At 37.1% G+C, this 16,229-nt stretch overlaps 1 protein-coding gene across 1 annotated transcript in view; it reads left to right on the top strand.

Annotated features, from left to right (window-relative positions):
* The window catches only part of LOC136874606 (probable inactive protein kinase DDB_G0270444), a 117,607-nt gene that overhangs the window by 85,060 nt on the left and 16,318 nt on the right, over positions 1-16,229 (top strand). Inside the window, exon 7 of the mRNA XM_068227877.1 lies at positions 4,981-5,060. Within this exon, the coding sequence (XP_068083978.1) occupies positions 4,981-5,060 (80 nt within the window). The remainder of the gene's footprint in view (positions 1-4,980; positions 5,061-16,229) is intronic.

Here is a 16,229-nt window from a genome sequence, read left to right as displayed (position 1 = left end):
TATGGCCTTCGATCATGTCAACATGCACATCAAACTTGATGACTCTATATTTTCTATACGTGTCTCAAACAATAAAATATAGTGCAAAAATCACCAGATTTACGAACAGTCCAGAAATACAGTCAAATTTAACATATATGGAGGAGAGATAAGACAAAAATTGTAGACCACTCCCAATTGTACTGTGATTGTGCCATCCATTTTGTGATACGACTTACAGTTTAGCCAACAACTACTTCTAAAGGAATGTTTGCACAGTCATTAATATTGCCTCCATATTTCAATATTTTTCAGGGATAAAAAGTGAAAAATGTCTGGCTCCTTGGCTAAATGGTTAGCGTGCTGGCCTTTGGTCACAGGGGGTCCTGGGTTTGATTCCCAGCAGGGTCGGGAGTTTTAACCATTATTGGTTAATTCCCCTGGCATGGGGACTGGGTGTATGTGCCGTCTTCATCATCATTTCATCCTCATCGTGCCTACGGGTGTCAAATCAAAAGACCTGCACCATGTCTCTCCAGTGGCCACACACCATTATTATTCGTGAAAAATTAGAACATCTTGGAAATTTTCCATCTGTTACAGGCTAAAAGCTATAATTTTGCCAAATTTCAATTTTGTAGCTCATCTGGCAGGTTGAGGCATCATCTTGATTTGGGAGGAAGGGGGTAAAAATGAGGAAATTCCTGAAATTTTTTTAAGGACACGATATCTATAGGTTGTTGCTGTGGATATATTATCGAACTGCGTTATGTGGAGCCCAAAATTTGAGGCCCCCAGTGTGCCCCCATCTGGGAATTTAGGAATTTTCTATTTTTCTAGGGATCCTGGAGTCATCAGCTTCTCTGGTACCAAGTTTCAAATTTCTGAGATATCTGGAAGTGCCTCATTAATTCATCTCTTATTTTTATTTTTATACCTTTATATATAGATCGTTCCAGATCGACATGCTTTTATATTGTGACCGTTCGTGGGACGCCTAGTTTGAAGATGATAATAAATTTCATAATGCGCTCGACTAGAATTCAGTGGTTTACATGATCCTCCACTCAGGGCATGGCCCTTCGGAAAGAAAGCGGTCACATCCTATCAATAATTAACCTGGTAATGATCCAATATCAGTCTCAAAATAATGAGTTCACTTAAATTAGGCATAAATGAAAATTGCAATGAGAAATTGGAAATATAATAATTTTAATATAATGAAATTAACTGACTACAATTGAACTGAAATATGCAACGTAAAATAAATGATCCTTGTGCATCTCTTATCGCACCGCATAAAAATAATCAAGTCCATCTTGAAAAATAATTGTCAGTCATTAAATTAAAATCTCATCATTACACAACACTGATTCACTTAAATAAATGTAAATTAATATAATGGAAAATCAGCAATTTCAGTTTCTATTCATTCATCTTGTTTATTCATTCGCTGACGCATTTATTAGATGAACCTGTCCTCCCTGCTCTACTTCTCCTATTACTTCATTATAACCTTCTAACTACCTGAATATTAACTTGAATTTTCTAACGGCGCATGATAAACACAGAAAATCCTTCAAATACATAATAATAGTATCATTGCTCCATAAATAAATAAATGCATGTCTCCATCCAACCAACGGCATCATATGGCTGCACCTGAAATAAAGTACCAACTACTGTCATAAATAAGTGAACGATCAAATGCCAGACGATCTGCGTTGCATCGGCTCCACTCCATCCTGCTGGAAAATACTTCTACAGCGCCAACTTACTACATCTAGCAATGCTACAAGTTGATCTACAGTACAGGTGACAATACTCCCACAATCTAATTATCGTTCGAGTAGCTTGTCGAAGATCCTACTCGTGTGTTCGTAAAAAACATTCCGCTATCCATGTGATATCAAATTAAACTCAAGTCAGCTCGTATGCCTAACCAATCTCTTCGAAAAGCATTCAATCAACGCTACGAAACTCGCTCATCTAATAAACTCAAACATACGCGGCGGAAATACCTTTCAATAACACTATCCTAACCATTGGCCATCTCAAAGAATTAAATTATTACCGCAATTCACCACTCAATAAATCATTCTCTAATTGTACCGTCAACTATACCTTTAGATGACCCTACATATTTTACGCCACACAATGTCCACCACATAACGAAAATACTCATCATTTCCTACATAAATGAGCTAAAATATCTTTGAAGAGCTTCACTATTATTCATACAACCATCACTGAATCGATCCACAAAACATATCACATCACTCCACGGAATTATTCAAATTATAAGATCACCACATCAAATATCTCACACATCGGTACTTCAAACTTACGTGTAGCATTCAAGATCACACTCGCTTCACAGCTGTTCCACTAACACAGAAAACAACGCAGGAAAGATCGCCTAACCCTAATATTCACCGACGGAAAACATTATTCTAATATACGCAGTAGCATTATATGACGTTAAACCAACACCGTTAGCACGTTAGAACATTCAAGTTATTTCACTTTATATCACCTGTGTGACATTTAAAATGATCTACTTCTACTACTATAAGCATCTACAAGTAAACAAGAAGGGCAAGGTCCGACTACTCATCTGACTTCCTCGCTTCTCCACAGGTATTGGTCGTCAGGTTATTTTTTCAGCCATCTCATTCATCCCGGCAGAGTGCGGATCCACCAGGATCCTACTGGTTTACTCGAACATCTCCTCTATATGGACTTTCTTATTCACAAATATAGGCAACACCTTGGGTTCAATCTGAAACTCGAACAAAATAATTAGAGCGAATTCATACAGATTTACAAGTCCACTGTTATCGATTAATACTGGCCTGTATAAATTAGTGTCGCTCAATGCTATATTTAGTTTATGAAACGTTATTTAGGCCTCAACTTTTTACATTTTAAAGACCTTAACTCGCATACAAGAACTGTGCTCACTATTTGCTTCCCGATCTTTTTCTGCTACTCAAGAATTAACATTGAAACAAATTCTAACTTCATTATTTACAATAATAATAATGAGGCTGCTTTCCATGAACTACATAACTATGATCCTGACTTCTTTACATATGATTTTGACATTTGAGGAAACGTTATCACGGAGATTCACAAATGAACACACGCTACTATTGTTTATTCTTCTGGACTTGAAGTACGTCATACCACACGCCTGTTAGATGATTAACTGTATTTAATTCCGGCTTAATCCATGGCCTCCTTGACGTCTGTAATACTAGATGTAATGTCTGGCCTTTCTTCTTCTCAGCTGTTACTGCAAATATTTATTGATACCCGCTTGCGACTACACTGTTTTCATGCGATCCGATGTATACCACGGGATTCTGAGCTTGATCTACCAATTCTCTTCCATAAGATCTATCATCAATTTGCGAGTTGTGTCGGCTCATATATTACGAATATATATAAATTCGCCGTGCATGAACAATTTATCTTACATGTATGCTGTCCATATGCATTTATCATAATTATGACCTTCAATGACTCCCTGACATGTAATTACATGTCATTGGAAGGTCATAATATATATAGATGACAGATAGGCATGAGCACATTTAAAAGTGCAAACCTCCAATTCGACGTATACTACCCCTCAACAATACATGATATCAACAAACCGTTTGTGCCATCAGACGCTCTTTAATCCATCTACATGTTTGGTTCTAAAACATTTATTTGTTATATGTTGGAAAATTGAATAGTGTAAAATTTGGGTACATTTTTAATACTTTACTTTATTATTTCATACTTAAGTATAAGCTATAATCATGAAATTTATTCACATGTGGCCTACGATAAGGTCAAAATGCGCACCAAACTTGTTGATTCCATCTGTCCTAAAAGTGTGTGGAATGATGAAGTCAGAGCAGCTTGTAAATGTAAACATCAAGTGTTTCAGAAATGGCTCTAGACAAGGACTGATGCAGACAGAAAACTGTACATAGATGAACGAAAGAAACAAATAATTGTTGAATTCAAGAAGTCTTGAGGATATTTGTATAATCATTTAGAAAGGAAGAGAATCCTTCTAGACAGGAATATAGAATTTTAGGAAGAAAAGTATAAATTTTCTTTGTTTCATAAACCCGAGACATAACATCAATATAAACACTGCATAAAATTGAAGTGTCTGTCTGTTGAGTGAAAATTTTAAAAAATTGTAGGTTGTTCTCGTCATGCCTTATAAGAAACATATTAGATATTTTAAAACTATCAAAATTAAACTAAACCACATGGTGCTACAGCCTTGATGACCTGTAGCCTATCAAGCAACTCCTGCTCAGTATGAAGGCCTGCATTTCACAATGTGACGTGGCCAGCACGAAAAATCCTCACAGCTGTTATTCTGTGTTTTTAGACCAGGAATGCTGTCTCACTGTCAGGTAGCTCCTTAATTGTTCTCATATAGACTAAGTGGACCTCGGACTAGCCGTCAGAATATGGCAAAAATGCCAGACATCCAGGAATCGAAACTGGGTCCTCCGTGTACGAGATAGATTCAGACATGGTAGGCAAGTCATTGACCTTGAGGTGAGATCCTTTGTATGTCTGTTTAGCAATGTGAGTCATCTGTAGGAACTCAAGTAATGGCAAGGGACAACCAATGACAAGTGAATTAAGGACACATAATAGAATGAACATGATGACGGGATGTTCTGAGAAGAGAAAACAAGTGATGTGGAGATCGTCCTTGCAATGTGAAATTTATCTTCCTCTTATGTTTATCCAATTACAGCATCACTTTCTTGTTATTATCTCTGCATGTAATTATGATATGATACGACAATTGTTGCTCCATTTCCATTTTTCATATTTCTACCTTGTGACAATAAATTGTATGATTATTATGAGAGTATGAAAATTATTTTTTAATCGATGTCATCTTTACTTATATACTTATATTTCAGTTACCTGTGTACCCTAAATTTCTTAATTTACTTTCCTTTTATCTTACAGCCATTTAGAGACATTAAGGATGAATTATTTGTAGAAGAACATGCTCTTGGTGAACTGGTCCCATGCTTCAAAGAAGAAAAGTAAGTAAAATTTAGCTTAATTAGATTTTACACCCGTAATCCTAAACAATATTGAATTTGTTGTTTTTCTGTTCACTAGCTCCTTCTGTGGGCGAGTGGTAGGAAGGCAGTCTCCAAATCCTAACTTCACAGGTTCAAACTCAGGACAGGTTCATCCAGATCATTCCTGAATTCTGTCAGTTACCTCTGAATCATGATCCCAAGTTCTTGAGTTTGATCCTTCCATGTTGAATTGAAATAACTCTGCCACAGTGTCCTTTCAGTAGAATTCTACTTTCTTAACTGGTCATCAGAACAATGAGTATTTTGGTAGTGATAAGCAGGCCACCTAGATGGCACCACTCACTGACTGAACCACTTCAAGGGGTACTGACAGTAATATCTCAGTTTAATCACCAATGTATCCCTGGGGGGTCTTGTTGACCATGACCTTACTGTTGGTCATTCTTGTAACGTGACCAGCCCAGTGAATAAATCTGTCTGCATTTTTTTTTTTGTAATATTTGAAGCTATTGGACTGAGTTAATTTATAACTGTTGAGTTTTTAAGTCTGTCAAAACTAATTTGTGAGCAAATATTATTATTGTTAACAGATACATGTGTTTGAGTCATCAGTCCATAGACTGGTTTGATGCAGCTCTCCATGCCACCCTATCCTGTGCTAACCTTTTCATTTCTACGTAACTATTGCATCCTACATCTGCTCTAATCTGCTTGTCATATTCATACCTTGGTCTACCCCTGCGGTTCTTACCACCTACACTTCCTTCAAAAACCAACTGAACAAGTCCTGTGTGTCTTAAGATGTGTCCTATCATTCTATCTCTTCTTCTTGTCAAATTTAGCCAAATCGATCTCCTCTCACCAATTCAATTCAGTATCTCTTCATTCGTGATTCGATCTATCCATCTCACCTTCAGCATTCTTCTGTAACACCACATTTCAAAAGCTTCTATTCTTTTTTCTTTCTGAGCTAGTTATTGTCCATGTTTCACTTCCATACAATGCCACGCTCCACACGAAAGTCTTCAAAAACATCTTTCTAATTCCGATATCAATGTTTGAAGTGAGCAAATTTCTTTTCTTAAGAAAGCTCTTCCTTGCTTGTGCTAGTCTGCCTTTTATGTCCTCTTTACTTCTGCCATCGTTAGTTATTTTACTACCTAAGTAACAATATTCATCTACTTCCTTTAAGACTTTATTTCCTAATCTAATATTTCCTATATCACCTGCCTTCGTTTGACTGCACTCCATTACTTTTGTTTTGGACTTATTTATTTCCATCTTGTACTCCTTACCCAAGACTTCATCCATACCATTCAGCAACTTCTCGAGATCTTCTGCAGTCTCAGGTAAAATAACAATATCATCGGCAAATCTCAAGGTTTTGATTTCCTCTCCTTGAACTGTGATTCCATTTCCAAATTTCTCTTTGATTTCCTTTACTGTCTGTTCTATGTAAACATTGAAAAGGAGAGGGAACTAACTGCAGCCTTGCCTCACTCCTTTCTGGATTGCTGCTTCTCTTTCAAAGCCCTCGATTCTTATCACTGCAGACTGATTTTTATAAAGATTGTAGATAATTCTTCGTTCTCGGTATCTGATCCCTATCATCTTCAGAATCATAAATAGCTTGGTCCAATCAACATTATGGAATGCCTTTTCTAGATCTACGAATGCCATATACGTGGGCTTGTCCTTCTTGATTCGATCCTCTAAGATCAGACGTAAAGTCAGGATTGCTTCACGTGTTCCTACATTTCTTCTGAAGCCAAATTGATCTTCTCCCAACTCAGCTTCAACTTGTTTTTCCATTCTTCTATAAATAATACATGTTAAGATTTTGCAGGCATGAGATACTAAACTAATAGTGCGGTAGTTTTCACACCTGTCAGCACCGGCTTTCTTGGGAATAGGTATAACAACATTCTGCTGAAAATCGGATGGGACTTCTCCTGTCTCATACATCTTGCACACTAAATGAAATAACCTTGCCATGCTGGTTTCTCCTAAGGCAGTCAGTAATTCAGAGGGAATGTTATCAATTCCAGGTACCTTGTTCCTATTTAGGTCACTCACAGCTCTGTCAAACTCTGACCTCAAAATTGAGTCTCCCATTTCATCAGCATCAACAGCCTCTTCATGTTCCAGAACAAAATTATCTACATCTTTACCTTCATACAACTGTTGGATATGCTCCTGCCATCTTTCTGCTTTGTCTTCTTTCCCTAGAAGTGGCTTTCCATCTCAGCTCTTAATATTCATACACCTTGATTTCCTTTCTCCAAAGGTTTCCTTGATTTTCCTGTATGCAGCGTCTACCTTTACCAGGACCATACAGCCTTTGACATCCTTGCACTTCTCCTTCAGCCATTCTTCCTTAGCTACCTTGCACTTTCTATCCACTTGATTCTTTAATCGCCTGTATTCTTTTCTGCCCTCTTCATTTCTAGCATTCTTGTATTTTCGTCGTTCATCAATCAGGTCTAGAATCTCCTGAGTTGTCCACTTATTCTTAGTTGATCTTTTCTTCCTTCCTAACATTTCTTCAGCAGCGCTGGTGACTTCATTTTTCGTGACTCTCCACTCTTCCTCTATAGTGTTTCCTTCAGCATTTTCATTTAGTCCTTGTGCAACATGTTCCTTGAAACAATCCCTCACACTATTTACTTTGAACTTGTCTAGATCCCATCTTTTTGCATTCTTTCCTTGCTTCAATTTCTTCAACTTCAGGTGGCATTTCATGACCAACAAGTTGTGGTCAGAGTCCATGTCTGCTCCTCGGAAAGTTTTGCAATCCAACACCTGGTTTCTGAATCTCTGCCTAATCATAATGAAGTCTATTTGATACCTTCCAGTGTCTCCAGGTCTCATCCACGTATACAGCCGTCGTTTGTGGTGTTTGAACCAAGTATTGGCAAAAACTAAATTATGATCAGTGCAGAATTCAACCAGCCGACTTCCTCTTTCGTTCCTTTGTCCCAATCCGAATTCTCCTACCGTACTGCCTTCTCTTCCTTGGCCTACCACTGCATTCCAGTCTCCCATCACAATTAGATTCTCGTCACCTTTTACATATTGTATTAAATCTTCTATCTCCTCATATATTCTTTCGATTTCTTCATTATCCGCTGAACTAGTAGGCATATAAACTTGCACTATTGTGGTGGGCATTGGCTTGGTGTCTATCTTGACGACAATAATTTTTTCACTATGCTGGTCATAGTAGCTTACCTTCTGCCCTATTTTCTTATTCATTATTAAACCAACTCCTGCATTTCCCCTGTCTGATTTTGTGTTGATAATTCGGTAGTCGCCTGACCAAAACTCTTGTTCTTCCTGCCAACTTACTTCACTTATACCAACTACATCTAACTTTAGCCTGTCCATCTCCCTTTTCAGATTCTCTAACGTACCACAACGATTGAAACTTCTAACATTCCGCGCTCCGACTCGCAGAATGTCAGTATCCATCTTCCTGATGATCGCCCCCTCTCGTGTAGTCCCCACCCAGAGATCCGAATGGGGGACTAGTTTTCCTCCGGAATATTTTACACGGGAGGAAGCCATCATCAGTACATCATTCATACAGAGAGAGCTGCATGTCCTCGGGAGGTAGTTACAGCTGTAGTTTCCCGTTGCTTTCAGCCGTGTAGCAGTATCAACACAGCTAAGCCATGTTGAGTATTATTACAAGGCCGTATTAGTCAATCATCTAGACTGCCGCCCCTGCAACTACCGAAAGGCTGCTACCCTCCTTTCGATGAACCATTCGTTAGTCTGGTCTCTCAACAGATACCCATCCGATATGGTTGCACCTGCGGCTCGGCTATCTGCATCATTGGGACACGCAAGCCTCCCCACCATGGCAAGGTCACATGGTTCGGAGAGGAGGAACAGATACAGAACAATTGGAAAGTATCCATACTGCAATGATCACTTACAGTAGTATGTAGTAGTATGTACAATTCCGTCATGTACAAATTCACACATACCTTAAGTATTTCAAACTTTTTACACTAAATATTATCTTACCATTGTAAATAAAACACATTCATATACAAATTCACACATACCATAATAATTCAGATGCTTGAATACCTTAATACTATGATATGGAGTGGATTGAGCGTTACATAAAATATGACATCATCACATATAAATTTATGAACAATTTGCATAATGTTGGAGTCTATTCTTGAAGCATCTTAATTTTTTGAGAAGAGGCTTTAAGCCAGCTGCAGGTAATGAATTCCAATCTTCAATTCACCAATTTATGAACAAATATTTACCATGGTTAGTTTTCTGCAATCTACCTTTTACTTTATGTGGATTGTCTGTCTGTTTTTTTCTAGTCGACTTTTCATCTCTCCCCAAGCTGTCTTATTGTCATTTCACCCGCCCCCCTACCGCATGGGCTCTGGCGATAAATCTACGTGGTCGCTAACGCGTTAAAATCAATTGAGCATCAAATATAAGATAACTTAGCAGAATACAGGGTAAGAAGAGACGGGTATCATGTCTGTCTGTCTGTCTGTCTGTCTGTCTGTCTGTCTGTCTGTCTGTCTGTCTGTCTGTCTGTCTGTCTGTCTGTCTGTCTGTCTGTCTGTCTGTTAGGTCATCAGCCCAGAGGCTGGTTGGATCCTCAAATAGCATCACCAAAGGCTATGTAGTTATAGCGAAACCACAAAAACCAACGGCAGTACCAAAATGAGGCGTTGTAGGCAAGATGAGGAGTGAGGTAGTTTGCCATTGCTTTCTTCACTGGGCCAGACAGTGCTATTGTACCACAACTAACCCTATGAGCAACACCTTTCATGACACTCAGACACATTGGTTGTGCTCTGAATGTCATTAATCAGCACCTCCCACACCCCAGCAGCTTCCATATTGTCACAGCCATGGATGAGACTGGGACTTCAGTGGAAGCTACACTTTGCTCTGGCCTGTGCCAAGAGATGGATGCACAAGTACTGTATCCATCAAGAAATGACAGCAATCAGACGGGTATCATATCTACAGTATATTAGGTTGAGAACAAGTTTCTATAAAGTTTAAATTAAATCAAGTGAGTTCATTAAATCCTGATGATTATGGGGAATGAAACATATATATAAGTGATATACAGGAATTGATTCTACATTATTGTGGATTATTTTAAAATCTGGTATTGAGAGATAAGACCGAGTACTAACCTATCGTAAAGCAAGTACGTCATGAGTTAACGTGTACGGGAACATCTAACATAAATCACTGAAGCTATTCCCATATTACTGGGCAATTGAATTATAAGCTCAATGTAAGAAAGTCTGAGTGACACCTATTCTACTACAAATTGTTTTCCCAGTGGAATAACTGAACAAGATATGATACAATCCGTACAAGGTTCAAGGGTCTTGGATTCAGATTGAACCTTCACCTATATACATGATTTCACAGTACCAATTGATAACAACCAGTATCGATGCTGAACACCAATACAAACAAAATATGGAACACAAAAGAAACACATGAGAAACACACATTTTTGTATACACAGAGCATATGAGATGCATATCATTTATCCCAACACTGTAGGATAGGTATACACATGCCCAGGACCGAATACACGCCCATGACGTCTCCAGGGATCCAGAAACCCTATTAGCCATTTAAATATCCAATAAATAATAATAAAGAAATATTAAGTGCAGAACACCGGGTCGCTTATTACAGGAGTAGATCTAAATCAGCTGTACCAATAAATCAATCATAATGCTCGCAAGAATAAAACTCCAGTCAGGCAAAGGTTCTTGCTAGGGTCGAAGCTAACACAAAAATATTGTGCACTAGCCTTGCACAAAAAATATGGTTCTAGGCCAGCTACCCCTCACAGAAGGTGGGCTACAGACATCCAACCATGCGTCTAGACTTCAAATAATCCCAACTTCGTAAACCACATCTCCGCACATAATTTCACACATAGCTGATCCGACGGTTATCAATTAAACATGTACCTCTGAACATCAAGACACCGGCTTCTAATATTAATATTATTACTATTATTATTATTATTATTATTATTATTATTATTACGACGGATCTTTTCAAATGAGTCCACTCTATCTGGCATGCCTACGTGATGTACATATCACACACACGCATTAATCAAAACAATACACACAGTAATTAAAACAACATACTCGTTAATAAAACAGCACACGCGGCAATTAAAACAAGACAAATAAAATGAAATAGTCCCTAGCGAAGTATATCATTTGCATCTCTTCTCACACAACTTACTCTACCCTAATACTACTAAGCATGCATACTAACTACACCAGAAAAATACCAGCTTCTCCTACATTATCAATCCTAGTATCTATCAAACTACTCATCTCATGAAACTATTAATGAAACATAAAAATTACCAAATAAAATGGAAAATAAAATTCCTTTCCCCAAAAGTAAATTTTCACATATTTACAATTAAAGCCACTCAGACTTTTATATTAGAAAGACTCTTTGCGCTACTTTTGCACATTTATGTTTAAATAAAATTGAATCCCTAACATTATAGATATAGTTTTATGAAAAATAATTCCCATTCCCCAAAGTCATACATAAAAGGTTATGTTTACTCAGTCCTAATTCATTGTCCTTAGTGAATGATGACTCTCCAGTTATCTAGACCCAGAATATGCACAAGTTTAATCCACGTTATGCATGTCATGCTCACCACGTACAACTCCTCACGATCTTTGATTAGCAGGTCCCGAATCAACGAATATTGATACAAGGTATTACGATACGACCCGCAAAATAGAATCCATGACTCAACACTGAGTTACCCTGTATCTTACTGGAACAGTACATTTATTACTATTCATCCCTGCAGTTACCTCGGGTAAGCATTGAGTAGTAATAATAATAATAAGTTTATGAGTCACACAATGTGTTCAAAACTCGACATGGTTTTATCACTCACTATTAAAGTCATGTGTGTCAATACAGTGCGCAGTTCATTTGAATTAAACAGTGTTTAGTGATTTTCAAACAACAGTTCACTAAACAACGGGCAATTGTGAGAAGAAAGATCCAAGTGTGTCGGTGATGCTTTTGCAGCCTTTCAACAACTAACAGGCTACCCCCTCTCAAAACTCTTTTGTAGCCTGTTCATGGCCTAACAGGCAAAATAGTGTGATAATTAAGTGACCAGTATCCACCTAATATAAATGAGACATATCGGTACGAAATCTGATCATGGGATCTCTCATAATTAATAGATATCTTTCCTAGATTTCTCCCCTCAGGTGAATCCCCTTGTCGATGAGTTGCAAAGAAATAATCCAGATGGCCTCCAGTACTTTTCCATGGTTAGTAACCAAGTATTCCTTCTTTGGCAGTAGATTATTAACAGAAGGTAGACCACGCACTCTAAATAAATGCTCCAATTACAACCAGCTCTTCTGGATGAAACGGCAATGTATGAATATGAATTTCATTCATTCTTTCAGCAGAGATAATCAGGTTGGTCATGATGATTTAAAGATGGCTCCCACATTTCATTTCAAAAAAGTTTACCTCTCCCACTCGGCTACAGCATGAGGTAGGGGTGACTTCTCCTAACTTTCATCTTGGTGGTTCCCTGACTCAGCCCCACCCATAGCGTCACAAGCTTCAATCTCCTGCGAGCCTGCCGCTAAACAAAGAAAAGCTTACACAACTAAATCGTAAATAAAGAAATATTTTGGAATAAAATTTATAGGGTTGTTTTATCTCATGCCAGGATGTTGATAGTTATTAATTTGAAGTTTCTCTTCTCAAAATAGCATTACGTCTGTGACTTAGATGACTAATCTTGACCGTAGGTCCTCGATTAATGTCCCTGTTGGGTGCAGTATAGGCATTATACTTGGCACATAACCGTGTTGTTCTCCTTCTAGTCCCCATCGTCTTCCATCCAAGTTTTTCTGTCATACTTGTTGGATTACTTCCACAATTGAAATCTTTCACCACAAATGTTGCAGCTTTTTGTTTGTTAGAAAGTACCTGAAAAAGGAAGCATATAACAGAATTATACCTGGAAAAAACTTAATTAAGAATGGAACGACATGTTTCGTTCTTAAAAGAACATCATCAATTTCTGTTAAATTGCAAAAAAAAATCAGAAATGTATAATCATTTGTGTTTAAATTGTATTTAAATCCTCAAATACTTAAAATTTAGAACTTAGCTTCATGAGGTCCTCACTTTTCTCCAGTCTGGCATAGACTGCAAGTTGGCATAATATTCTGTCATTGGTGTTGAGTCTAGCTGGCTTGTTAGTCACGTATGTTCTGGTTAGATCCTTGACTTACTGGACTGTACTTTTAGGTTTTATCAATATTATTCTTAGTGCTCTCTTTATTATCATTGTTATTATTATCATCATCATATTTGAATTGTTTTGTAAAATGTTGGAATTCTTTAATGGGCATTTAATAAGCTGTCTAGTTTACTGGTAATTTTCCGTTATGTCATTTTGTGTTTTTGTCAGTGCCTTTTTCTGGAATTGTACTACATCCCGTCAGTATTAAAACACATGCCTCTACCAGTTGTGTTTTAATCTGTGTGATACATACTTTCGCCCATTATATTCCTTTGCTGACTGCAATAAGCTAGGAATAAGGCCAATTATAATAATAATAATAATAATAATAATAATAATAATAATAATAATAATAATGACATGGTGCAACTAAGACCTCTTTGGTCTCTGACCTATTGTTCCCAAGTTAAGTGCATCTAAGGTCCTCTTTATGTCTCCACTTATGACAGTGTATGTTTCATTACGATCTTTTCATCCTTTTTCTTACCACTAAAAATGTCTAAATTTAGCATGGAATGCTACTCTTCTTTGTTACTATGTGCATGTAAGTATATGAGATTTGCAAAATATGAACCCTCTGTTCTGCAGGTTTTTGTCTGCTGATGTTTATTTCCCATGATTCTAACTTCGTGGCTGACATGCATCCTTCCGTACTGAATTATACGATCTACCCATGTTTTAAGGTACATCGTATATCTCACCCCTACATCTTCATCTACCCTTCAGGCATCAATCTACCTACTGTTTTTAGAAATTAGAAGTTGCTTGTAACTTAACTACATTGCATGGTGAACTTTACGAAGGGAGTATAGATCTCAGAGGAATATTAATAACCCAAACTTGGAAACCTCATTGGTATGCCAATAATGAGAGTATGTATAGCATTGTGGTTAATTTAGTTGAATTTGTAGACATTTTGTATGTTATATAAACTTTGATCGATTGATGTTGGAGCCCTCACAGAGGGTAGTAGAGTGCTCTGCTACACTTCGCTAAGACAAGCCTACAACCCTTGCAGTGGTGCTAATAGCAATTTCCACCTCCTAACATTCTGATTGGCTTACAAGCATATATCTGTTATGTGAACAAATTGGATCCATGAAATGTCACTGTAATATTTGTCCCAAATGGAAGATAATAATTGTTTTTAATCAAATTAAGTATAAAATCTGTGGTAAATTAAGAAATACTATGAAATATTTTACTTATAAAGAATAATATGGATACATACCTTACTACCTCACAACTATTATTTTTCTGCTACGTTGCAGCACTTCCATATGTGTTTTCTTTGTCTAACATTTTCGTGTGTGATGTCTTCGCTCACTGAAGTTGTTTGAATTAATTAGGTGTCATTTTCTTCATGTCGCTCATTCGTTTTGTGCCCTAACTCATTCATTAAGTTAGATATTTGTTGGTCCAGGGATCATGCTATTTTCCTTTCAACTAAAAAGTAATATATATATAAAGGTCCAGGGATCATGCTATTTTGCTGTTTGAAATGCCTGTGATAGTCATATGTACAAAGATAGTGAGAATTCACAGACATAGCATTTCCATTCATTGGTGCTGACCCTGGACCTCAAGAAAGAAACAAAAAGACTGCACGAGCACAGAATGCAACATAAAGGGAGGCCTGTCTACAGCCTGTAAGTACATATAAATATTTCTCTAGAGATTTTGGTAGTAACGACGGTATTTCTTAATTTACTGCAGATTTTACACTTTGAGTAAAAGCAATTATTATCTTCCATTTGGGACAAATATTACAGTGACATTTCGTGGATCCAATTCATTCACCTAACCATGTACATCTTCCAATTGTAACCAATACAATTTATTTACCAATATCCAGAAATAAATAAAAATATCCTGTAGAGTTCTGCCCTGCCATCTTGCGTGATGTTTAAGACATACCTATCTCAGTAGATTAAAGTTTTGAGCGTGTTCTGAACACAAGGTTTTGATCTTTGAGTGATATAAAAACTACTGTAAGCGACCATCGAAATCTATAAGCTCAAAAGTTTTATTCCTTTTATTTCCAATGAAAGGAACTCTATAATTTCTTCAACGTGTTCTAGGATTCAAGGCAAGCTATCAGGACTGAGAACAGAGCATTGTATTTTTATACTACTACTTTTCTAAAGTAAAACATTTTGAACCCCTTTACATTAGACTGTAATAATGAGATCCTGTCCTACATAAAGTATACTTGAAGCACACTGATATGGTATGTATTTTCTGTGTGAAATATACCATATGTTTTTGATTTTTCAGTCATATACTACTCTTTCTGCTAACTTTCCTTTTTATAATTTGCATTACGTCTTACGGCGAGGATGGGATAAGAAAGGGGTAGGAGCAGTAAGGAAATGATTGTGGCCTTAATTATGATACAGCCTTGGTATTTGCATGGTGTGAAGATGGGAAACTTGGTAAGGAGATAATTGTGGCCTTGGTATTTGCATGGTGTGAAGAATGGAAACCTTCATACTACTACTTTTCTGAAGTAAAACATTTTGAAACCCTTAAAATTAGACTGTATTAATGAGGTCCTGTCCTACATATACTATACTTAAAGCACAGTGATATAGTATGTATTCCAGGCTGCTGGCATTGCCATTCTGAATGCAAGCTGATAGCTACATGACCCAAAGCATGCAGCCACTTGCTTGGTCTGCTAACTTTAAAGTTTATTATAATATGTAGCCAGCACAAAATACCTATTTAGTATATTAACATACGCACATCGACAGTAAATACTTATACGTGTGTATTGATTAAATCCACTGTTCTTGCAGTTTTGCTTATTTTTTCTC

Source organism: Anabrus simplex, chromosome 5 (genome assembly GCF_040414725.1).
Source record: "Anabrus simplex isolate iqAnaSimp1 chromosome 5, ASM4041472v1, whole genome shotgun sequence".
NCBI classification, from domain to species: domain Eukaryota; kingdom Metazoa; phylum Arthropoda; class Insecta; order Orthoptera; family Tettigoniidae; genus Anabrus; species Anabrus simplex.
Note: the sequence above shows the minus strand (reverse complement) of the source record. Positions and strands in the feature narration are given on the sequence as shown.